This window comes from Lathyrus oleraceus, chromosome 3 (assembly GCF_024323335.1).
Source record: "Lathyrus oleraceus cultivar Zhongwan6 chromosome 3, CAAS_Psat_ZW6_1.0, whole genome shotgun sequence".
In the NCBI taxonomy this organism is placed as follows: Eukaryota; Viridiplantae; Streptophyta; class Magnoliopsida; order Fabales; family Fabaceae; genus Lathyrus; species Lathyrus oleraceus.
The window spans coordinates 311,969,338-311,996,520 of NC_066581.1; the positions used below are offsets into that span (position 1 = coordinate 311,969,338).

The window sequence follows — 27,183 nt, forward strand, 5'->3', positions numbered from 1 at the left end:
CATTAGAGGTTCTCCTAGCAGTCAATCCCTTGGGTATCCCTAGTTGTTTGTGTAGTTCCGGTCCCTCTGTGGAGTGTTAGTTCCCTAGCAGAGTTCCGATTCTTTTTTCCAGCTAAGTTGGTTGATTCAGTACCTTGCGGCGTGTTATTTCCCGACAGTGTTTCTATATTTCCCCAACAAGGTTGATCTTCAGCAGAGTAAGATCTTTTCCCCAGTAGATTGCAGTGGTTTCCCCACCAGTCGCCATCCAACTCGCTCCCAGTCAGAGTTTCCTCCTAGTTTCTGAGCAGCTATTTTGTGTTTATCTTCTGCATGGTTGTCTCCCATTTAATACGGTGTTGACCTAAAATTCCCTGCAGACTCGACAACTTCTCCTCTCCTCAGCAGATCTCCTCCCTCGGCTAGATATGAGCCTTTGGTTTGTGATTTCTCTGTTCTCCAGCAGTTGTCTCCCTCTTTTTGTGGATTGACCGGGGATTGTAATGATGATTCAAATTCTTTGCGACACCTTTGTATCCTTTGTGATCGTTTTGTCAGCATAATCATCATATACATATACATTCATATAATTTCATAATTGCATATTTGCATCTTCATATTTGATTAGAGATTATCATTCTCTGTATGGCGGTACTTTATCCCCATACAAATTTCGGTGTCTGTCCTCCCTCAATTATAGAGTGTCAGCCCCGTAGGCAGAAAGACTTTAACCTTTCTCCTCCTCCCCACTGAGTTTATTTTCTCGTGGATGATTATTGCTTCAGTTTCATTTCCAATTGTTTATCTGGATGGAATCACTCCCCTTGAGTTATATCCTCATTGGGTTGAGTCTTGATTGATTGTTTCTGTCTAGCTTTTACCTAGATAGATGCTTCGAGTCTCCTAAGAGTTTATTACCCAGTAACTGGTAATATTCTTCTTAGTTTGTTACATCTTGCCCAATACCCAGCAAAAGTACCCTTGTTTTCTCCTCAGTGGAGTCCCTGGTGGATCTATTCCCCAGAAAGTATATCCTTGTTATGTTCATCCTAACCGATGACGGATATCTTTCTCTCCCCTACCTGAGTTTATCCTTGATATGATCATCCTAACCGATGACGGATATTCTCACCTTTGGTATTCTACCCAGTAAAAAGGTAGTTGTAATCCCTATTCTTGTTCCCCAGAGAGTTCATCCTTGATATGTTCATCCTAACTGATGACGGGTTTCCATATCTTTGCGGTCTTCTACCTAGTAACCGGTAGGTTTAAACCCTGATTTTGTCCCCTTTGTAGAGTTAATCCTTAATATGTTCATCCTAACCGATGACAGATTTTCTCTTTAATGGTATTCTATCCAGTAACCGATAGATGTAATTCCTATTTTCTCCCCTCTCAGAGTCTATCCTTGATATGTTCACTTTAACTGGTGACAGATTTTCTCTTTGATGGTCTTCTATCCAGCATTCGATAGATGTAATTCCTACTTTTTGTTCATTTGGTTTATCCTTGATATGTTCATCCTAACCGATGACGGGTATCCTCCTTGACATTTCCCAGGAAAGTCTATCATTGATATGTTCATCTTAACCGATGACGGATTTTCTTCCCCGTTGAGTTTATCCTTGATATGTTCATCATAACCGATGACGGATACTCTCACCTTTGGTCTTCTAACCAGTAACTGGTAGTTGTAAATCCTATTTTCTGCATTTTTCCCCAGCAAGGCTATTCTTACCCAGTAACAATTAATGAATATTCCCTTCTGTCGGTGCCCAGCGAGTTATCCTTGATATGTTCATCCTAACCAATGATGGATGTTCTCTCTGTCAGATCTTTATTATCTCCTCACCCAGTAACAGGTAGTAGATAATAGATTTCTTCTCCTCCTTTGTTCAAGTTTATTGCTTCCCCAGTTGAATTGAGTGTGCGTTTTTCCTTAGTGAAATCGCTTTTCCTGCATGATTCAAGTATTTCAGTTTTATCCTGACTTGCTCGTATCCCCTGCGGATGTTGTTGTTTCCCTGGCTGAGTCTTTCCATGTTTGTATGGAATTCCTCGAGTCCCCCAGTAGTTTTAAGTCGTAGTCTGGCCTACGCATAACTCCTTTTTCCCCCTAGAGTCTCTGTCTCCCCAGTGAGTTTTCCTTACGGAATATGTTATACTCATGTGAACTTTCGGTCTCTCTGATTTCTTTTCCTTTGTGGCAATATTTCCCCACAGAGAATTAACGTTTGCATTCATACCATTTATATCATGAGGTCTCTTAGGGACCAACATTTGTTTCTATATGTTGTTATTTAAGCCCATTCTACTAAGTCGACATGAAGATTTTAACCTTCGCCTCCTCAATCAGAATGTCCTTAAATAGGGGCAGCTGTAAGACCCCAATTTTGACCCTAAGATCCCTCATGCAATTTCATCATAAGCATTAGCATTGGGATCATACCTTGGCATCATCCTTACCCCTCTTTCATTGGGTTTGTTTTGGGAGAGATCACCAAGCACTTTGTGACAGTATCATACTTGTATATTATCATTTTACTAACCAAAATACCAAAAATATGTCTTTGCATTTGCCTAACTCTTTTGTAGGTAGGGCATGATCTCCATTGGTCTATCAAGTCCATATCTAGGGTATGAGACCCTCATGACAAAGAGCACAACCATGAATTGATCCGAGAATGGTTATGAGCATCATATATGAGTTCCATTGATTCCTATATGTTATATTGATCAAGTTTTCTTCAAGAGTTTGTGGGTGATTTTCCTTGGAAACCCTAGTTTGACTGGGTATCCTGAGTAACTTCTCCAATAAGCTATCTCACCAATTGATCAAATTTCTCAAGGGGAACTTCAAAATTCATCATCTTATGCATATATGATCTATCATGAGCCAAGAAAGTCAAAAGAATTGAAGGTTAGCAAGTTGGTTGATGGTGGTTGGCGAGATGAATTCATCTGATCAAAACTGGGTCTCCCTAGACAATATCTCCTACAATTTTCACCATATGAAAATGATTCCATGTTGAGACCTAGAGCTATTTTTTCTTGGAAAATCATTTTCTATGTTGAAACATTATAGGTCATTTTGTCTAAACCCTAATTTGAAAGTCAACTTCCCAAGGTCATAACTTGCTCAATTTTTATGAGATGAAAGATTTCCAAGTTGCACAATCAAATTCAAGGTGTCTACTTAAACTTTGATGTTTGTAGTGAGAGCTAATTTAACTTTTTTGAGCATGTGATATGAGGTTACATTATAGGTCACTTTTGGCCTATACCATTGAACGAGTGATTTTCCAAACTATGCATAACTCTATCATTTCAAATCCAAATGACATGATATTGGTGACCATTTTGAAGGTATTTGAAATAGATACAACTTTGATGAAGAAACTTGTCTCATTTGAAGCTCACACAAAAAGTTAAGCAAGGTGGAATATTGAGATATATGGTTTGACACTTAGAAAAATGTTCAACATGTTGAAATTTCCAAACTTCCACCTCAAAGTTCTTCATGTTCCAAGCTCCAAATGAAAAAGTGTTGAACATAAAAGTTGTTCCTCTTGATCTAACCTTTCCAAAAAGTCCAATTTCATCCATTTTGGACAAGATTTGCTAGGGATGCGCATGGCTGGAACATTGCATCATCATTTAGAAAAGATCAAACTTCACGCTTCCATATACATTTTCCTTGCATTCCAAGTTGATTTCAGACTTACTCACACTCAATTATGGATCAAATGGAATGATATCATAGGCATGTACATGCCCATGCACACATGCATCACTCATTGCCAATTTTGGAAACTTATTTGGAAGGTGCAAATATCATGTGATTCAGCTATAAATAGAGCTTCCTATGCTCAGAATTCAAAACCCCTTCGCGCCAACTTTGATCCCAAACACCAAACCCTTCCATTTGAGAGGATAATCCTGAGAATTTCCTTTGGAAATTGAGTTTGAATCTCACTGTTTTGAGATTTAAAACTCTAGGGATCCAAGACCTTTTGTGCATTCTAAGCTACTTGTGCAAGCATCCTGAGCAAGATCAAGCACGAGCCAAAGCAAGAACAAGTGAATCCAAACCTGCATTGAAGGTATTTTCAATAAAATTTCATCTCTTCGATTCTCTCCCAATTCCACTCAATTCTCTTGGATCCTTGGTTGTCTGAAGTCCTACCAATGTAGGCAAGAAGATTGAGTTGCTTAGAGGTCAAATCGAAGCAACTCAGTTGACACACCTCAAAATCCAACTCCTCATATCTTTCTATATATGTGGAGTTAGTTAAATTTGAGGTCAGATTCGTGCTCTACGCCATTTTTTCTTTCAGATCATGTCCTCCTTTTTCATTTATGATGTGGTGATGAATGGACCAATCCGGCCAAGGTCGCCTGAGAAGACGACCGGCGCTTTGCTCTGGCAATGATGTGGCACGATCCAGAGCCATTAGATGGATTCAAAATGTTTTAATAATGAGCGTACATATTGATTACCAAGCATGTGGATGTTTGACTCAGGCGCATCATGGAACGCTGCGCTCAACCACTTGATCTGCCACCTCAATTAATGAGGCAGATCAAGTGGTCCACGTTTTTTTGATTTTTTGATTTTAATTTTTATTCATTTGATTTTCATTAATTCATATTAATTTTAATATTGATCCAAAAAATATGAGAGTTTCACCAAAAAATTTCAAAAAATTTCCTCTTTCATATTCTAAATTAAAATTATTTTTTGGATCATTATTAATATTTTCATGATTTAATTGATTTTTCATTTATTTTTAAATATTTAAAAATCTCATGGCCATTTATTTAGTGTTTTGATGAGTGTAGCACCTCAAATTTGCACCTGCCTCTTGTACATACACTTTCATATTAGGTCATTAACATAACATAGTCCACTGCATAGCATTGCATTGTCCTTTGCCCAAGTGCAAGTCCTCTGACAAAATTAGGTCAAACTGGTCAGGAGATCAGTCAATCAAGCAAGCAAGTGCATTTCTCAAGGAGGCAAGGCCCTAGGGTTGGTCCCAACATGTTCACATGACCTAGGGGTCCTTTTGAAGTGTTTTGGTCAAGGATTGGGTGCTCAGAAGTCATCAGTCATTGTTCAATCCACCAGAAACCCTAGACAGTCAACTATGGTCAACTGTGGTCAACTGTGCCTGATTTTATGGATTTGAAGGTGTGAGATGGTTTGAAAGGCTTCATTCATGTCCAAACAAGTCTCATTTGACATTTCAAAGATCAAGATTGGAGAAAGTAAAGTCAGACAAAAAGTTTCCTAAAATGGTAGGTGACCTGTAATTGGAAACTGCCAAAAATAGAAAGTTTTTCTCCTCAAATTTACATCATCATACAAGCTTCAAATGAAATTTTGTCCAACATGAAAGTTGAAGATCTTGCTCTCACCTTTCCAAAAAGTCCAAGAACACTCATTTCTCATTTATGGTTGGCAAGTTATGATCAAATCATTTTCAGAAATTTTTGAACTTCAAAGTGGCATATCTTCCAAACCATTTGGCCAAATTGAGTGAGGTTTTTTGCTACAAGTCACATTTGATATGCTCTATCCAATTTCTTCATCACATTTCACCAAAAATCATCCACTCAAAATGGCCTTTTTCAAGTGCATTGAATTTAAAAAGGGAGAGGTGAAAAATTGACTTTCAAATTAAGCCTTGCCTACACATTCTACCAATTGCAAATGATCAAAAACCAAATTTGGGATATGTTTAGGCCCACTTTCGCACTGTAGCATGCCATGCACATGCAACTTGAGTGTTTTTACCAATTAACCAAAACACCTTCATTTAAGCTAATTTCATTTACCATCTTATTAACCAAGCTTAGGCATTGTTAATCAGAGTATATATGACTTGTTTCAGATTGAAAAACCCTAGCCACTGTTGACAAAACTCAGATTCAAACCTTTTCTCTCAAAAAACTCTCAACTCTTCACTTGGATTTTTTTCTGAAAATTGCCAAAGAATTCGTGCTCTTGTGCATTGGTCCATCATCTACAAACCTTTTTAAAGCTTTTGCAAGGATAGATTCATAACTGTAGAGCTGGAACCGCACTGTTGCATTTAAATACCTACCATGGCAGTCGAGCTTTGGAGCTAGAATCAAGGCAACTGAGCTTGCAATACTTGTCCATTCATCATCTGGAGCGTCAAGGCACTGCTGTTTCAACTCATCACGGCCAAAGAACTCCAGAATCAACACTGTTCTTCCAATCAGGTGAATTTTCGAACCTTGCCATTGTCAAAATCATGATATGCTTGTTAAAGATCTTTCCATGCTGGTTGCAATGAACTTTGAATCGTGAAAAACCATTGAGATTTGAGAGAGAAATGTTGAATTGAAATTTGGTGGTCAAATGTTGTTTTGCTCTTTTCTTACATGTTAGCTCGAGTTAGTGAAAATTAAGGTTGGATTAGTAATGAGCGTTGTGAGATGATTTGAATAATGTATTCGCTTCCAAAATCTGGGAAAAATGTTCATCACGACGATGAACATGTTGGCTGTTGTTTAAACCCTAAATTTGTGAACCCAGAACTTTGTTTGATCTCCAAAACCCGCGCCCTGCATGCGTTTCATGTTTACTGGGCCATGCACCAATTAGAGCAAGACACGCCCTTAAGTGAAACGCGGCGTTTCACTTAAAGGGCCGGTTAATTACAAAAACGCCACTGACCGTGTTACATTTAATTTATTTCATTTCTTTTTTTTATTATTATTTCACTTGGCATGGCAAACTTAGAAAATTCATAAGTCACTCATTTTTAATCCAAATTGGATGGGATTTTTTGTGAAATACTCCTCATGATCTCTAGTTTATTATGATAATTTTTCCAGATTTTTTGCACGTGTGGATTTTTAAATGTGCTAGGGTTTGTTCATGTGTGTCCATTTTGTGTATGCTTTGCCAATTTGCTTGTGAAATGATGATACATAATCCAATGCCTCTCAAATATTTTGTGCTTAAACTAGACATGTTCATGGTGATTTTGGTATAGAGTTTGCAATTTTATCATTGCTGGTTGTGGAGATATGATTTTTTGAATAGGGGTGTGACAATTTGTGTCACACCATTCATGTCCAACTTCATGATTTTAATTGCCATGCTTATTGAACTCAAAATGGTCTGGATTTTTGCATGAAGACACTTGTGTATGTTGATAATGCTTGTGAATTGTTCTGGAATTTTTGAATTCATTTCCTATTTGTTTGATAATTTCTCCCCTGTTTGACCAAATTGTTGACCTCTTGTGACACATGATGTTATTTGATTTGTGAAATTCTAATGTTTAATTGGATGGACTTGAAATTTGATATGTGAATTGTAGACATCTTAAAGTTTGTCATGGTTTTAGTCCCATTCATTTATCATATGTTGTTTCTGTTTTATGATTAATTGAAGTTGGTGCATGTTTTGATGCTTTGTATGAGTTTGCTTAAGCTTGCCTTGACTTTCTGATTTTCATTGACCTACTTCCCTTGATCCAAATGAGATGAAATTTGATATGCCTATCATGTTATCGATGATGATTGATCATGAATTATTTGAAGATTTTTTGAAATGTTTGTGATTGGATTTGAGTTGAATCATTCTGTTGACTTCTATGAGCTCTTATATGACATGCTTTGTGTTATTTTGATCATGAAATGATAATGATGAATGATATGAATGTGAAACCACTTGGGCTTGTTTCTTGATTGATTTATCTTGACTTTGGACACTTTTCACTTGCTGTTTTAAATTTTTTATCTCCTTTTGACCCTAGGCTTGTCCTAGTGGTCTTGTTGCTCATGTTTAAGTTTGGTTTTTCAGGTTAAAAAGCAAATGCTTCAAAGGGATTAATGCAAGTTGATTGAGTTTGATTGTTTATCATGACTAACTTTGACTTTGTTTTGTAGGTTTTAAAACTTGGTCTTATGCCTCATGGCTTGCACTTGTGTGCATTGTGATTGTTGTTTGACTGTATAGACTAACTGTTGACTTTTGCTGTTTAATGTTGGTTTGTCTGAGTACTGATTGTATTTGATTGATTTCAGGTACATTAGTTGCTTTAGTTATATTGAGAACTTTCTTTGCTTTGCTTAAAAGCATTTGCATTGAGGTATAATATTCTAACTCCATGTAGTCTGGAAGACCTGGCCTGTTACTTGGCCAGGCACCTGTCTGAAGTCCTCCTTAAGAGGCAATGTTTGTGTTTGTTTACATTTATCCTTGTACATACTCAAAGACCTCCTAAGTGAAGAGGCATTGGCAGATATAAGGGATGTGCAATCCATCCCCTGCTATTCTGTGTGTCATCTGCTTTGCTCACACCACTGTGTTGATGCATTACAGATATTAACCCAAGATCATTGTACATTGAGTCAGTGTCATATGTGTAGAAGGGTTCCCACTTTCTGAACCCACACATTCTTGTCTTAAGCTCTCCCAGGCCAGGGATAAGAGCTGTGAAGTCTCATCTTCACTCACCCTTCATCAGCTTCACCCTAACTCTCAATGTTAGGGTTAAGAGCTAACATTATCCTGTTACAGTGGTTTGTTTGTTGAGGTTGATATGACCCCTCGACTAAAACCTAACCTTGATTGAGCCCATTTGATTGCATATAGTGTGTGCTATTTGTGCTTATGTGTTTGCTTTAGCTTGCTTCCTGTGCAAGATTGGTTTGCTTTAGCCTGTGCAAGATAGGTTTGGTTTGGCTTGCTTCCTGTGCAAGTCATGTTTAGGATAGGCTTGCTTCCTGTGCAAGTTAGCTAGAAACCTTAACTTAGGGATGAATTTGCATGATAACATCTAGGCTCGAGTCGTAGTCTCCCTAGTTGTGTCTCCCTCTGTTATCTGGTTAGGCTAGTCCTGTGTCCCTTCGTAGGGGAACTACGTCGCCCTGATCCTCATACCAGATGAGGTACGTAGGCAGGAGATGAGCTGATCTCTCCGGGCGCCCTTTTCTTTTTCAACCCCTTTGTGTGTGTTTGGAGTCTGACGTAAGTCCAGCGATTGGCAGTTGGTTTCCTGTGTCTTGTTTGCTTGTTGGAGTCTGACGTAAGTCCAGCGATTGGCAGTCGGTTTCCTGTGTTGTTTTGTTTGTGTGTGCGTTAGCCGAGCTACGAATGCTCTGATTCTCCTTCGTCCAAGGAGATACGTATGCATAGGATGCGATATCCTAGCGAGCATGTGTCGTTTCCCCAGTCCGAACTACTTCGACTCTGATGTCTATGCTTGATAGACTAAGTAGGCCCAGGATGCGACATCCTGCCGAGTCAGCCTTGTTTGTTTTCTTGTGTCTCTTTCAGCCAGTGTGTGTGTGTTTGAGCAGTGTTTTAGCAACCATTTTCCTTCCTATTGTGCGTGGATCCCGTCGAGTACGACGGATGCGTAGGGGTGCTAATACCTTCCCTTCGCATAACCGACTCCCGATCCCATTCTCTTTGGTCGCGAGACCATGTTCTTTCCAGGTTTACTCTGAGCGTTTCCTTTCCCTCTTTTAGGATAAATAACGCATGGTGGCGGCTCTGTTGTTCTTGTTTCCCGCCGGTTTTTCGCGTAATGCGACAATGAGGTTTTAGGAATTTGACAAACCATATTTAATTTAAATGCATTATTTTAGTATATTTAATTTGAATAAATGCCAAATAATTTTGTTGACTAATTGTGATGACTTGTTTGTGTTTGAATCTTGTTGTTGGGCCTTGGCAAGGTTGATTTTGACTTTGTCAAGTTAATATCATTGGATTTAGGGGATTAATGGAATGTACATTCCATCTCCCAAAATGAATTGATGATATTAATTTGGTAAAACTCCTCCTTTGATCAATTTGAGTTTTGATCCATTCCCTTCCCTCTTCATCTCATTCCCCTTCTTTATGCATTCATCTCATTTGGCCTATGATATCTCAAAGTCCTAAAGCTAGTTGATTGAAAAATTAACATGAGTATGGATGAGATTAGGCCACCTTTTTTGCATATTCTTTTTGTGTGTGGTATGTTTCCTGAGCATAGTCCATTATGCTATGTCTCTAACATGCATTAACACCAAAATTCTATTGCCCGAGCTCAAATAGTTGTGACTTCTACATAAGTCCAATTACGATTGCTTAACATAGCGCTAAATTTGTGACATAAAAGGCATAGCATTCTAGTTAGTGAGATTGTAAGTCTCCCGTCTTTCATGGTATTGTGTGGAAACTTGGCCTTTTTTCCTTCCTTTGGAAGATGTATTGGCTCAAGGATCCATGCTTGTGATAAGTGGGTTGAGTGTTCTCCAAAGAATGTCTTAAAATGAAAAGCAAAAGCAAAACAATACTAACTTCTAACCCATTAACAACTAACTTTTAATTTCAAGCCATTTATTTTAATGTCATTTAACTCTAGCCTTTATTCATTTTCCATTGTTCATATCGTTCTAATTGTTTATGTTAATGCAATTTTCATTTGTCCACTTGGACCATATTGTGTGATATTTCTTGTTTGTATATACTTTTCTTGTTTGTGTGGTCTTTGACCATTAATGTAAATCATAACAACAAAAAACCCTAAAAAAACTTTTGTGTGGACTGTTGGCTTGATCTTGGACAAATGGACTTAGAATTTAGGCAACATTCCTATGCTAGAGGACTTGGCCAATGGCAACTTATTGAGAAACCAAGTGCTTGCAATTTAAAACTTCATCTTATACATCATTCAAGATCCCTCTGAGCTCATCTGCAACATGATCATTGTGAAGTTGTTATTTTAAACCTGTGACTTGTGGAATCCATTTGTTACATGGGCTAATCTGAAGAGGATCATGGAATGGCTAAATCTTGGATGTGGATATATTTATTTGATGCCTTTGCTCTTCAAGATAATATAATTGTGCATTTGTGTGTTGCTTGATTCTAAAAAGTCCAAGGGAATTCTGGGTTTCCATTGACATTCTTGTCTATTGGATTGCTACCCATTTGGTCAGATCTTTTCAACTCTTAACTTTTAATTTTGTGCATAGGATTAGTCCCTTCATCTTCTCCCCATTTCTATAATTTCAAAATCTCTCCCTCCTTTTTCAAAATCTTCTTTGATTGAACTTATTTTGTTCTAAACTTTGACCACTTTGCAAAAAGATAGAAACTTTGGCCTTATGCCATTGCATTTTCAAACTTCTTTTCTTAAATCAAATTTGTAAATAAGCTTAACTATACTTGACTTAAACTTTCAAAAAATCCAAAAAGAACTAACTCATTCAAACCATTTTTAGGCCTTTGTGCCTTTCAAACTTAACTTTTGTTAAAAGCAATGAATCCACTTTGAAATTTGTATCACGAACTACGAGATTTTAATCCCTCATTTTTATGTTGGTACGTAGGCGCAAGTCCGAAGGGCTTGTCAAACACAAAAATATAATTAATGAATTGTTTTCTCACCCCCCCCCCTCCCCCATTCTATTTGTTTGTAAACATCATTTTGTACTAAATACATATGCACACAAAAAGGGCTCCCTAGGAGTACCTAGGACACTTTGGGTTCTAACACCTTCCCTCTATGTAACTAACCCACTGACCTGTAATCTCTGAAATTTTATTAGTTTTGATTTGAAAACTTCTTACTATTGGGTTTTGTTCGTACTTTTTCCCTTTTCCCTTGGAAACAATAAAAGGCGACTCTTGTTATTTGATGTCTAGCTTATCCATAGCTTGATGATCATGAATTTACCGCTACAACCATAACTTACATTGTGTCATGGATCTTACATTTGTGATGGTACATCATAAGAGTGCACCACCGAATCATAAATGAATCATATTCATTTATGTAATCTCTCATATATCTCTGCTTATGTGTGTGACCCTGTAGACTCTAGTAGTGTTGTCAATGATATAAAATCACATATTTAAACAAAAAGAAATATCTAGAAATATATTACTACTAAACAAGTTACAAGAATGTCATATGATAGGATTTAACATTTATTTGATAATGATAATGTGTATAATTACCCTTTTGAATTTAAATTTATATTAAACAGCTAACATAATATGTATCACCCTTGTATAGTCAAATATTATATTCTTTGATATTCGAGTATACTTAGTAACAATAAATAAATGCAATATGTCATATAGACTTATTTAAGCATGATTGAGAATTTTATAGTCATAATTGACCAAGGCCCTCGTAGATGTTATTTTTGCATATATAGGACGGGAAAATATCATCTAGGTAATTCATGTCTCTCTACATTATTCATGGAATGCTCAATTAACATATTTTATAATATCCTTTGAAATTTTGCCTCATAAAGATCAGATGTCGTATATGATGTCAGAACACCAGGATGTCGAAGTCAATGTCTAGACATCGTAACGACACAAACAACAATAACCAACTTAAAGTAAATTGCAGTAAGTAAATAACACAAGGTATTGTTAACCCAGTTCGGTGCAATGTCACCTACATCTGGGGGCATCCAAGCCAAGAAGGAAATCCACTATAATAGTATTAGTTTGAAGTCATATGCAAACAACCTCCGGTTTACAGACTTCGCACCTAATTGATACACGTGATATTTCTATCTAAGACTCTTCTAGATATGATACCCCTCACACTTCCTCTCAATCATTCAACCCGTGATAATAAAGAAAACAAATAAAAAGGATACACACTCCAATAAACAGAATCCACTCGTGCTTAAAAGCTTATGAGTGATTCACAAATACAACTCAACTATCATTCCAGGTCTATCATCAAGGTGATACAAGAGTGGTTCACAAGCAACAACGAACAGACTAAAACCTAATTCGCATTATCACACAAAATAACAGAGCTTCTTAGGTTTAGAGTCTTCCTTTTTAAATAGCCTGAGAGTCGTATGGGCTTGATGAACAAATCGGGCTAATCAAATAGCATATCCAAAACGATCTTCAGCGTAAATCAAGGAACATAATATAATGTTTCCTTAAATGTTTTGACATTCATTATTAGGAAACAAAGCAAAGCTTGAACCAACCTTTGTTGCTTTTAGAAACATACGCTTCTTGGACCACAGTATAATCATATCTTCAGCAAATCTTCAGAGATATCACGCTTGAAACAAATCTTCCAAGAATACGAAACAAGGCACGCTACGATGTCGTACCAACCTATCAAGACATCTTGCCCAACATCCTGCTAGAACACTTATTTTAATAAAATGCAGCCAATTACAATACAACCAACCTAACAATCTCCCTATTTGGCAAATTTTGACTAAAACAACCTTTGTATAACTCATCTTGCATAAACCAAAAAATTGCATAAACAACCAAGAACATAAGGGATACACTAACATACTCATCTTGAAAGAAGGTAACATTTCAGCATCACCTCAATAGAACGTCTTCAAAAAAAATAATGCATAGTGAAAAAGAAAATTTCACCAAGACACGTCAAAGGCATACGTAGCATAAAAAGATAAGACTCGGCCTCATAGAGCACACTATCAGAGAGAAATAAACTCTCACAAACTGAACCTTCTGTAGAGAAAAGTAAATTCTCACAGACAGGATGTCAAGACATCGGATATAACCCCTAATGCAACCATACATCAAGCACACGAACTAGCACTATATTATCATGACATCATTAAGCTAGATAAGAGAAAACATGCTCCCCCTAAATATTAGATCAGAACCAAATATTACTCCCCCTCTAGTAGTACTCCCCCTTAAAGAAAAAACGACAAATAATGAAATCTACCAAAACTACACCCTGTTTTTAGCCATAATCTTGACAAAACAACCATGCATTTATCAGGACCAACAAAAAAAGTAGTAGCAGAGCATACATAGTTATAAGTTACATACCATATGCGCTCAAGGTGCACAATTATCCAAAGCATATCCCACAAAAGACAAAAAGAACACATTAAATTTCAGAATTGCCATTTGTTTCCTCATCTTTGTCACCATCAACAACATTTCTGAAATTCTGGTATCAGATATAAGATGTCGAAAGTAATGTTACGACACTGATATCTGCTAACACACAATGGATAAGATAAACAAAATGGTAAAGCAAATAACACAAGCAATTGTTAACCCAGTTCGGTGCAACTCACCTACGTCTGGGGGCTACCAAGCCAGGAAGGAAATTCACTAAAATAGAATTAGTTCAAAGACTCTCCGTATACTTCAACAAGTTACAGTCTTTCTCACCTAATCTCTACCCGTGCAACTTCTACCTAAGCACTCTTAGATATGAGAACCCACTCACTTCCCTTACAATCACACACCAGTGATTTTAAACAACACTCCCTTGTGAAAAGAAAATACTTTTCAATTACACACTCTTGATTTTACTTCACAGTTTCAATCAAGAAGACACACTCTTGATCTTGCTTCACAGCTTTGATCAAGAAGACACACACTCTTGCTTAACAGCTTTAGAGTGACAAATTACAACCACAAATCAGTCCAATTCAATCATCAATGGATGACTTGAATGACCTACAAGTCTTACGACTAAACAGACACAAACCCTAGCTCTCTCTCTATATTTCGCTTAGTCTTGGTTGTGTGTTCAAACAGGTTTTCTAAGTCCCTTTTTATAGAAGCTCTCAGCTGGGCTTGGACATCTTGAAAACCCTAAATCTATTTTCCAATCAAATCTTTTTATAACAGCTATATAGATCTCCTTGAAAAATAAGTAAATCTGGTTGTAATCCATGATTGAATGCGCCAGCTAGCCATATCTTCAATCATCCAAAGATTGTCATTAATTGTGCAATCACAAAACACCAGACATTCATACTGAATGTTCTGTGTACAGGATGTCATGACGTCGGGTCTGACATCCTGGAAAAATCCTGCATAATCCAATAATTCCTTTTATAACTTCCAGCAGGTACAGCCATATCAGATGCCATGACATTGTGTATGTCATCTGAAACAATCCTGCATGAACATGTCTTTCATTTAAGCTCCAGCAGGTACATCCATATCAGAAGCCTTGTCATTGTATGTGGCATTCTGAAACAATCCTGCATGCACATGATCTTGAACTCCAGCAGGTACATAGGATATCTTATGTTAAGACATCACACATGACATCTTGTGAACACTCTTTGTTTTACCAAAATTGCTGCCAACACTTAGAATCAACAAACTCCCCCTTTGGTAAATTTTGGCTAAAACATATATTTATCCTTTTTGTTCACAAGGCAAACTATCAGCAGTTAAACAACATAACAAAAGTTTAATCAGCAGCAGAAGCAAAACAATTACTAGTTATGGCTACTAGTAATACACACACGCACAAGGGTACTTCTCCTCCCCCTAAATCTGTGCAACAAACAACAGAATTACTAGTTATGGATGCAACTAGTAAGACACACAAATGCACAATGCACAAGGTTACTTCTTCTCCCCCTAAATCTGTGCATTCATCAAATAACAGCTGTTGTAACTCCAGCACCTGTACCAGCCAGAATGTCATCCTGACATCTGCTTCAACATCAACACATGTGCACCATATCAGACACTGTAACTCCAACACCTGTACCAGCCAGAATGTCATCCTAACATCTTCTTCAACATCAACACCTGTGCACCATATCAGACATCCTGTTTGACATCTGTAAACAGAACAACATTCTGTTGTAGCACCTGTGCACTTCTTTCAATAATAGTTATCCTTCTGTCCAGCCACATCCAACTTCCATAATAGCTTCCATATCAAGCACTTCTCCCCCTTTTTAGTCAAAATTGACCAAAGGTGACCTTATAACTTCAATCTTTCAAACATCAGCATCCGAATAGCTTCCTTGCCACAACACAGTTTTCCCAGGCAGAAATATCCTCTGGGATAACCACACACTCCTTTGCTTGCTATAGGTTCTCATGAACACAGATCCCCAACTTCCCCCTTAAACATTCAAATTGATTGGCATCCAAGGCTTTAGTGAAAATGTCAGCTAATTGCTTTTCAGTAGTAACATGCTCCAGAGTTATGATCTTCTCTTCTACTAGTTCTCTGATAAAGTGATGATGAATGTCAATGTGCTTTGTCCTGCTATGTTGAATAGGATTTTTGGAAATATTTATGGCACTCAGGTTATCACAGTATAATGTCATGACTTATTGTGTGACATTGTATTCAGACAACATATGCTTCATCCATACCAGTTGAGAATAACTACTCCCAGCTGCTATGTATTCAGCTTCAGCAGTGGATAGAGATACACAGTTTTGTTTCTTGCTAAACCATGAAATCAGATTGTTTCCCAAAAAGAAGCATCCCCCAGATGTGCTTTTCCTATCATCAGCACTTCCAGCCCAGTCAGCATCACAGAACCCAGTCAACATGGATCCAGATCCATGAGTATACAACATCCCATAGTCACTGGTGCCATTGACATATTTCAGTATTCTTTTCACTTGGTTTATGTGACTGACTTTTGGTTCAGCTTGATACCTAGCACAAACACCTACAGCAAATGCAATGTCAGGTCTGCTTGCTGTGAGATATAGGAGACTTCCTATCATGCTTCTGTATAGACTCTGATCTACACTGACACCATTTTCGTCTTTGGAGATTTTCACATGAGTATGAGCAGGTGTCCTTTTATGGCTTGCATTTTCCATTCCAAACTTCTTCACAATGTTCTTGGCATACTTACTTTGAGATAGAAAGATAGAGTCTTCCATCTGTTTGACTTGTAGTCCAAGAAAGTAGGTCAGTTCTCCAACAAGGCTCATCTCAAACTCAGATTGCATTTGTCTAACAAAATGTTCAACCATCTGTTCTGACATCCCACCAAAAACAATGTCATCTACATATATTTGTGCCACCATGAGCTTTCCTCCTTCATTCTTCACAAACAGAGTTTTGTCAATACCTCCCTTTTTGTATCCATTGTCAGTGAGGAACACTGTGAGTCTCTCATACCAAGCCCTGGGAGCTTGCTTCAACCCATAGAGGGCTTTCTTTAATCTGTACACATGTTGTGGAAGATTTGGATCTGTGAATCCTTTAGGTTGTTCAACATATACTTCTTCATTTAGGTAGCCATTCAGGAAGGCACTTTTCACATCCATTTGAAACAGCTTGAATTTCAGAATACATGTCACTCCAAGTAATAGTCTAATGGACTCAAGGCGAGCTACATGAGCAAATGTTTCATCAAAGTCCACTCCTTCAACTTGAGTATATCCTTGAGCTACTAATCTAGCTTTGTTTTTAGTAACAACCCCTTGTTCATCAGATTTATTCTTATAAATCCACTTTGTTCCTATGACATTTACCCCTTCAGGTCTAGGAACCAGTTCCCATACTTCATTCCTCTTGAATTGGCCTAGCTCCTCTTGCATTGCATTGATCCATAACTCATCAGTCAAGGCTTCCTTGATATTTCTGGGTTTAATTTTTGACACAAAGCATCCATGTGAGATTACTTCCCTTGATCTAGTAGTGACTCCTTTATCTGGATCTCCTATGATAAGATCTTTGGGATGATCCTTCTGAATTCTGATAGAGGGTCCCTTGTTTATTTTGTCATCTTCAGGTTCAGCTTGAGGAGGTTCTTCTTCCTTATTTATGTCTGAGTGGTCAACTGGAGACTCATTCAGAGATGTCTCAACATCGTCTGTGACATCCGTCTGTTGGTCATCAACCACAACATTAATGGATTCCATCAATACATTAGTTCTGGAATTAAAGACCCTGTAGGCTCTACTGTTTGTTGAATAGCCCAGAAATATTCCTTCATCACTTTTGGGATCCATCTTCCTTCTTTGCTCACTATCAGCCAGGATATAGCATTTGCTACCAAATACATGGAAGTATTTGACTGTGGGTTTTCTTCCTTTCCAGACTTCATAAAGGGTTGTGGGAGTTCCTTTCTTCAATGTCACTCTGTTGTGAACATAGCAGGTTGTGTTCATGGCTTCAGCCCAAAAATGATAGGGCAATTTCTTAGCATGAATCATAGCTCTGGCTGATTCTTGAAGAGTCCTATTTTTTCTTTCCACCACACCATTTTCTGGGGAGTGATGGGGGATGAGAACTCATGATGAATTCCTTCTGAAGAGCAGAATTCAGCAAATTTGCTGTTCTCAAACTCCTTCCCATGATCACTTCTAATTTTGACAACAGGACTTTATTTTTCCCTTTGAAGTTTCAAACAAAGCTCCTTAAAGACTTCAAATACATAAGATTTTTCTCTTATGAAATTGATCCAGGTGTATCTGGAGAAGTCATCTACCACTACATATGCATATTTCTTCCCACCAAGGCTTTCTACTTGCATGGGACCCATCAAGTCCATATGAAGTAGCTCCAGGACTTTGGTAGTTGTGTCATGTCTAAGCCTCTGGTGTGACATCCTTATTTGTTTTCCAATCTGACATTCTCCACAGATTTTTCCCTCATCAATCTTTAAGTTGGGAATTCCTCTAACTGCATCAACAGATATGATCCTTTTCATACCTTTAAGGTGCAGATGGCCCAATCTTTGATGCCATATCTTCACCTCTTCTTCTTTGGCTAAGGTACACATTGAGGAGTATCCAGTTTCTTGAGAGCTCCATATGTAGCAGTTGTCTTTGGACCTAACTCCCTTCATGATTACTTTGTTTTCTTTGTTAGTAATCAGACATTCAGTTTTGGTGAAGTTTACATTCAGACCTTGATCACACAGTTGACTGATGCTTATAAGATTAGCAGTTAATCCCTTAACAAGTAGGACATCATCAAGGTCAGGAACTCCAGGGCAATCCAGCCTACCCATTCCCTTGATTTCCCCCTTTGCACCATCACCAAAGGTAACATAACTCATGGCATGAGGATGAAGTTCACTTAGCAGGTTTTTTTCCCAGTCATATGTCTAGAGCAACCACTGTCAAAGTACCAATCTTCTTTGGCAGAAACTCTGAGGGAAGTGTGAGCTATGAGACTTGTGACCTTTGTCTTAGGAGTCCATTGCCTTTTGTTGACAGTCTTGTGATGCTTGGACCCTGATTGGTATTGAGACTGAACAGGGCCAGGATAGCCATATAGCTTATAGCAAAAGGGCTTCAGGTGGCCAAATTTTCCACAGTATTGGCATTTCCATCTTTGATGCTTCCCTTTTTGCTGTTGTGACATCTGATGTAACATCTCAGGTTTGCTTTTAACATGGCAGCAATTAGGTTTGGATTTTGGTTTGCAACCAGTGTAACTGTACTCAGCCTTGAATCCAATCCCAGATTTGTTTCCTGTTATTTGGCCAGTCTGGAGAACCTTATCTAAGATGGCAGATCCATTGTTAAGCATTCTTACATACTTAGTCATCTCTTCTAGTTTGGAATTCAAGAATAGAACTTCCACCTTTAATTTTGAGATGGTTGTCGCAACCTGAAAAATACAGTGCGCGAAGAAACAACCGGCGAAAGAAAATGACAGAAGAGTCGCCACCGTGCGTTATTTATCCCAAAGGAGGGAAAGGAAATGCTCGAAGTAAACTTGAAAAGAGGAAAGGAAAAGACAAGGTCTCGCAACCAAATCTTGGGTTCAGGAGTCGGTTATGCGAAGGGAAGGTATTAGCACCCCTACGCATCCGTAGTACTCTACGGGGTCCACTTTTGTAGTTCTTGTCTAAAGGGTGTGAGTTTATCTTGTGTTGTTTACCAAAAAAAGGGGTTAAATGAAAATGACTCACGCGGATGTCGCATCCACTGCATACGTATCTCATCTGAATAGGAGAATCAGAGTCTTTGTAGCTCGGCTGACCTATGGGTTGGAGGGATGTGTGCTCGCTAAGACATCGCGTCTTATGCCTACATATCTCATCTGGAATGAGAATCAGAGCAAGCCGTAGTTCGGCTAACTACGGGGTTATGGATTGGGTTTTGGACGAACGACGTCACTACGCAATCTACCGGATGCTCGACCTTTGGAGACTTACTCGCCTGTAGTAGAAGGAGTTAACGTGTTGCTTTGGGTTTTAGGGTTTGGGGGTTACTCATGCAAAAGGGCAAAAAGGCAGTCCTCGACGAAGGAACCGCGCTACCTGTGGGGATACGAACACATACAAAACAAACATGTATAAAGTAAATGTGCCAACAAGGGGGCTCAGAAGTAAATAAACAAAAGAAAACAAATGCCTCCTATCGAGCTCTTCCAGCTAAGAAAGCGATAAAATGCGGAAAAGGGGTAAAAGTACCACACGGATGAAGATCCGAAGTAACAGCAATTAAAGGAGTAAGAAACCCAGGGATCTTCCAAGCTAATGCCATCAAAGAAAGGTGAGTCAGTACAGGTAATCGGAATGAACCTCCAGGGGGTATCCCACAAATAAAGTGGGAAAACCACGCAAACCATCTCTGCAAGAGTCTGTGAGCCCTCACAAAAACTCAACAAAAGGGTTAGTGAAACACGATAAGCATTTTTTTCATGGATAACAATATGGTTTCAGAAACCTCAAACCCTGTGGCATACAATTCAGAAATCATGTGATTAAACATTCAAGGCATAGGTTTCACCCATTCATGCATAATTAAACCCGTGGGCAAAAACATAATGAAATTCATCCATCATACCTCATACATTCAGATGATCCAAATTAAGAGCATAAAATTATGGGAATGAGGCAAACCTGATGGGAGAGACCGGTTGAAATCAAATGGCACGGCTGGGTTTGCAAGGCAATGTTAGGGTTTGCGTGAGATGAAAGTGTGTGAGTCAGATTGAATTTTTCAGAGCTGCCTGGGGGTTGCTCTGAGTTCTCTATCAGGTTTCTCTCCAGGTTTTGTCAAGGGTTTTGTTTCAAGGAAACCTCAGAGTATTTTGCTTCTCTTCCTTTTTCTGTCTGATCTCCCTCTTTTATAACCTGATTTTCATGGCTTTGTGGGCTCAAATGAGAGAGGTCCAAGTCCAAGTTTTTTCTATTATATTTTATTTATTTATTTATTTATTTTTGTAAAATTTTTTTTTTTAAGTTTCTTGGATCTAATTCTGATGGACATGATGAAATGCAATATGAAATGCTAAATGAATGCGTGAATGAGGAGGGCAAATTTTAGGGTGTTACAATGGTTTCCACAAGCTCTTCCTTTTCATTTTCCAACTGAGTTATCACTTTCTTCTGGCTTTCAACTTGTCCGCACACTCCTGCCTTTCTGTGGCACAACTCTTTAAGGGTTCTTTCATCATCAATTGACTCTTCCTCAGACCCCCATCTTCCTGTCAATGCAGTCACATGGTTTGTGGCTTCTTCTGTTTCACTTCCATCAGACCAAGAGGCCACAAGACTCCTCTTTTGTTTCTTGAGGTAGGTTCCACATTCAGTTTTAATATGACCATACCCATTACACTCATAGCACTGAACTTCTTTGGGCTTTTCTTCAGACTTTGGTTTCTTACCAAAGCTGTTGGATTTACTGATGTCAGATGTGATGTTCTTGACATTTCCCTTTGCTCTCACATCTACCCTTTTTATCAGTCTGTTGAACTGTCTTCCCAGCATTGCTATCTCATTTGCCAGGTCTTCATCAATATCTTGACCACCTTCCTCATCTTCCTCTTCAGTGTTTGACATAAATGATATGCTCTTGGCTTTCTTTTCAGCTCCATCACATATTCCCATCTCAAATGTTTGGAGGGATCCAATTAGCTCATCAACTCTCATATTTGAGATGTCTTGAGATTCTTCTATGGCTGTTACTTTCATAGAAAATCTCTTGGGGAGTGATCTGAGTATTTTTCTTACTAACTTTTCATCTGACATCTTCTCACCCAAGGCTCCAGAGGCATTGGCAATTTCAAGGATACTCATGTAGAATTCATGAATATTTTCATCTTCTTTCATCCTTAAGTTTTCAAACTTGGAGGTGAGCAGCTGGAGTCTAGACATCTTTACCCTATAGGTGTCTTCATGAGTGATCTTGAGAATGTCCCAAGCTTCTTTGGCCACTTCACAGTTGTTTACCAGCCTGAAAATATTTTTGTCTACCCCGTTGAATATTGCATTCAAGGCTTTAGAGTTTCCAAGAGCAAGATCATCCTCCTCCTTGGACCATTGTTCTTCAGGCTTTTTAGTGGTGGCTTCTCCTTCTTTAGTAATGACAGGATGTACCCAACCTGTTAACACAGCTTTCCAAGCCTTGTTATCAAGGAATTTCAAAAACGCTACCATCCTAGGTTTCCAAAGTCATAGTTAGAACCATCCAAAATTGGTGGCCTATGAACAGATCCTCCATCTCTCTCCATTGAACCAGAAAGTATTGCCCCTAGATCTCACCCAGAACCAGAGCAGGATGCCTGCTCTGATACCAATTGAAATTCTGGTATCAGATATAAGATGTTGAAAGTAATGTTACGACACTGATGTCTGCTAACACACAATGGATAAGATAAACAAAATGGTAAAGCAAATAACACAAGCAATTGTTAACCCAGTTCGGTGCAACTCACCTACGTCTGGGGGCTACCAAGCCAGGAAGGAAATTCACTAAAATAGAATTAGTTCAAAGACTCTCCGTACACTTCAACAAGTTACAGTCTTTCTCACCTAATCTCTACCCGTGCAACTTCTACCTAAGCACTCTTAGATATGAGAACCCACTCACTTCCCTTACAATCACACACCAGTGATTTTAAACAACACTCCCTTGTGAAAAGAAAATACTTTTCAATTACACACTCTTGATTTTACTTCACAGTTTCAATCAAGAAGACACACTCTTGATCTTGCTTCACAGCTTTGATCAAGAAGACACACACTCTTGCTTAACAGCTTTAGAGTGACAAATTACAACCACAAATCAGTCCAATTCAATCATCAATGGATGACTTGAATGACCTACAAGTCTTACGACTAAACAGACACAAACCCTAGCTCTCTCTCTATATTTCGCTCAGTCTTGGTTGTGTGTTCAAACAGGTTTTCTAAGTCCCTTTTTATAGAAGCTCTCAGCTGGGCTTGGACATCTTGAAAACCCTAAATCTATTTTCTAATCAAATCTTTTTATAACAGCTATATAGATCTCCTTGGAAAATAAGTAAATCTGGTTGTAATCCATGATTGAATGCGCTAGCTAGCCATATCTTCAATCATCCAAAGATTGTCATTAATTGTGCAATCACAAAACACCAGACATTCATACTGAATGTTCTGTGTACAGGATGTCATGACGTCGGGTCTGACATCCTGGAAAAATCCTGCATAATCCAATAATTCCTTTTATAACTTCCAGCAGGTACAGCCATATCAGATGCCATGACATTGTGTATGTCATCTGAAACAATCCTGCATGAACATGTCTTTCATTTAAGCTCCAGCAGGTACATCCATATCAGAAGCCTTGTCATTGTATGTGGCGTTCTGAAACAATCCTGCATGCACATGATCTTGAACTCCAGCAGGTACATAGGATATCTTATGTTAAGACATCACACATGACATCTTGTGAACACTCTTTGTTTTACCAAAATTGCTGCCAACACTTAGAATCAACAATTTCCTTCATCCTCATTTCCTCTTCCTCATCACCTTCAAATTTTCCATCAGAATCCTCCTTAGACAAGGCTTTGATCAAGCTCTCAAGTCTAATTTTATTCTCAGTACATGACTCGATAGTCTCATCTAAAGCTTTACAGGTATCCTTTAGCTCAATAATGATTCCTTCCATTGAAGTTGAGCTGGTAACATCCTTACCATATGTCGCAATAATGTCTGGGACGTGAGTTCCTACAAACTACCTATAGTGCAAATATAGACGAGATTCCCTCTTACTTGCAACAGCAGAGTTGACCAAAATATCAGCGTGATGAATGAGAATTACACCACAAATCAGAGAGGGGAAAGCAATAGGCATCTTCATAGAAAACAAATTGGCATGCTTCATAGTTTGCTCAAAGACATAGGACCCAAAATCAAACTTAGTTTTAGTTCTAACAATGTAGATAAATTTTCCCAAACCTGTAGCAATGGTAGAGGTATGACTGGTGGGAACCCAATTGGCATCCCCAATCCTGTGGAGTATAACATATTTCACACTCAACCTACTAGCTGACAGTTTACCCTTCCTTGGCCATTGTTTAACTTGTTTTACAATGATCTCCCTGCAAACAACAATATCAGTCACTTCCACCTTAGCTTGCTCTTCCTCACTCCTACCCATAAACCTGTTGATAATTTCTGGAGAAAACTCCACACATTCACCTCTGACATAAACCTTCATGTATTCCTTGCTCATCTTACTATCACAATCCTTAGATGTGTTCATAATGAATTCCTTCACCAGCATCTCATAACAGTTGCCAAAACCAACAAAAATCATCAAACCAGCCTCCTCAATAAGATCCACCACTTCCTTGTATTCAAGAACATCCTTACCTATATTTCTTTCTAAAGCTAGTCTTCTTTGGTACACATATTTCCATTTTTCAACATTTTCCACAGGATGAAACAAAATGTTTTCAGTGGGAACTTCAGGCATATTTACAGGAATCTTTTTCCCATCAACTCCCTTCTTAGGTGAAGGCATTATGCCTTGAACATTTTGTTCGACATCATACTCAGAATCACTTAAGGGTACGTCCTTCCTTTTCACGGACCTTTTCTTGGTAGCAGGAGTCACAACTTTGCTCCATTCTTTTACATATCTAAAACCAGCACTTTTCTTGGATGCCTTAGAAGGCTTGCTTGTAGACACAACAACCTTCCTTTTCCTATTCTTTAATCTCTTAGCAATACCAAGAGCCACATTCTTTCCTATAGCTCATCATCGGAATCTAGATCATCTATATTAACAATATCAGTAGACTGATACTTCTTCATACCAACACTTTCCTCTTTGTATTGTTTATCAAAAAAAAACTTTCTCACCTTCAACAGACATACTTTCATCATCAAAATCATCTTTCTCACCACCAATAGATTCATCTTCAGACACATCCTCTTGAGGTTTTTCAGAAGACTCAATAGGAACAGACTCATTGTCAGACTCATCATGAGAGTTTTCTTTAGTGGTTTCAACAGGATGATTAGATTGACCCAAGGATGTTGTGACATCCGTCATAACACCAAATTCAGGGTCATCAACTAGAGTATTAGAGGGTGTCACGTGAATACTTTTATCAACAATGTCATTAGCAGCAATATTCAAACTAGATTGACCTAGGGTCTTTTCAGCTCTCGGGTTATCTAGACTTATAATTTCATAGGCAAATTTTCAAATGTTCCAACACTACCCACAAAATTCTCAATGACAGATGTAAGACCCCAATTTTGACCCTAAGATCCCTCATGCCATCTCATGATTTGCATTAGCATTGGGATCACAACTTGGTATCCTCCTCACTCATCATTCATTGGCTTAGTATTGGGGGAGATCACCAATCATATTTGATTGTATCATACTTTATTTTCTCTTGTTTACTAACCAAAATACCAAAATTATGTCTATATGTAGTTTTATTTCTTTTGTAGGTAGTGTGTGCATCCACTTGTGCCTTATCAAGCTCACAACTAGCGTTTGAGACTCTTAGTGCAAGTAATCAAGTAGCGGAAAATTCACTTTGATTCTAGGCATCATATATGGATCCCCACGTTCTTTATTTGTCATTTTGATCAAGAATTCATCAAAAGTTTGAAGCTTGTTTGTCATGGAAGCCCTAATTCATTTGAGTATCTTGTGTGCCTTCCTCAACAAGTTTCTTCAACATTTGATCAAATATATCAAGGGATACTTCATTTTTCATAATCATAATCATATATGATTCTCCATGAGCCTCTAAGATCAAAGTAACTTCAAGTGTGCAAGTTGGTTCAAGGAGGTTGACCAGAAAAGTCAACTAATCAAATCTAGGGTTCCCTAGACCCTATCTCCTACAATTTTTATCATATGAAAATTATTCCAAGATACAATATTCTATTTATGACATTCCAAACAACTTTCATGTCGTCATCAAGATCTAATTTTGCTTGGAAAGTCATTTTTTATGGTGAAAGATTATAGGTCATTTTGTATGTGCCCTAGATAGAAGGTCAACTTCCAAGAACCATAACTTGCTCCATTTTTATGATATAAAGGTCATCCAAGTTTCATGATCAATTTAGAGATTTATTGTACAACTTTTCTTCTTTGAGAAAGTTCAAATTCAACTTACAAGGGCATGTGCCATGAGGAAACATTATAGGTCATTTTGGGCCATCATCATTGAACAAGCAATTTTCCTCAACTTCTAAAATCCATAACTCCATCATGCAAGCTCCAAATAGTGTCAAATTTGTGACCAAATTGAATATACTTGAAATATATACAACTTTGAAGAAGGAATGAAAGTCATTTGAATCTCATAGAAAAAGTTATTCAAGGTGGAAAAAGGGGTCATTTAACTTTTAACTTCGAAAATTTTCAAGTATGTTTGATTCCTCCAACTTCCACACCAAAATTCATCATGATCCAAGCTTCAAATGGAAAACGTTCCAACATCAAAGTTGTTCCCCTTCATTCTAGCTTTCCAAAGAGTCCAAGATCATTACATTTGGATCAAAATTGAGGGACTTGCGCATGGTTATTTTGCATGGCCCTATTTGGAAACTTTTGAACTCAAATTTCAAACAACAGTGCATGGCTTCATGAAGTGATCTCAACATCAATTGTGCACGAATTTGGACCTGTTCCAATCATCATTTGGGCCTAAATGCATGCATATGCACACAAGTTACTATTTTGACCCATTTTTCAAATGGTGTGGAAATAAATTCACAAGCCTATAAATACATGTCCATTGCCTCAGAATTGGAGGACCTTGCCCAAGCTTTGATATGCAAATCCCCATTACCTCCATTGAAAGAATACCTTGAAGGTTTCATTTGAAATTGAGTTTTAGTTCACCTTCTGTTTTTGAGCTAAAACTCCAAGGATTCAAAGCCATTGTGTTTATAATCATCTCCTGCAAGCAAGAGGAAGCATGGGCAGTTGAATTTTCATCAAGATCTAGCTCAGAATTCATCACCTTAAGGTGAAATTTCTCAAACTTCAAGAATTCATCACCTAATTTGTGGTTGTCTGAAGTTCTACCAATGTAGATAACAAGATTAAGTTGCTTTGAGGTTGAATCGAAGCAACTCAGTTTGCATACCTCATTTTTCAATTATACATATCTTTCTATATGATGAGAATTGGAGGAAATGGAGGTCAGATTCGAGATCCTAACATTTTTCTCTTCAAAATAG

General features: G+C 38.0%; 1 protein-coding gene across 1 annotated transcript in view; it reads right to left on the reverse strand.

Moving 5' to 3' along the window:
- Window positions 1-26,882, reverse strand: part of LOC127131031 (uncharacterized) — a 133,695-nt gene extending 106,813 nt beyond the window's left edge. Inside the window, exons 1-4 of the mRNA XM_051059975.1 lie at window positions 26,843-26,882; window positions 24,829-25,146; window positions 23,734-24,714; window positions 23,443-23,673 (exon numbers count right to left, since the gene is read on the reverse strand). Coding sequence (XP_050915932.1) covers window positions 23,443-23,673; window positions 23,734-24,714; window positions 24,829-25,146; window positions 26,843-26,882 — 1,570 coding nt within the window. The remainder of the gene's footprint in view (window positions 1-23,442; window positions 23,674-23,733; window positions 24,715-24,828; window positions 25,147-26,842) is intronic.
- Window positions 26,883-27,183: the final 301 nt, after the last annotated feature.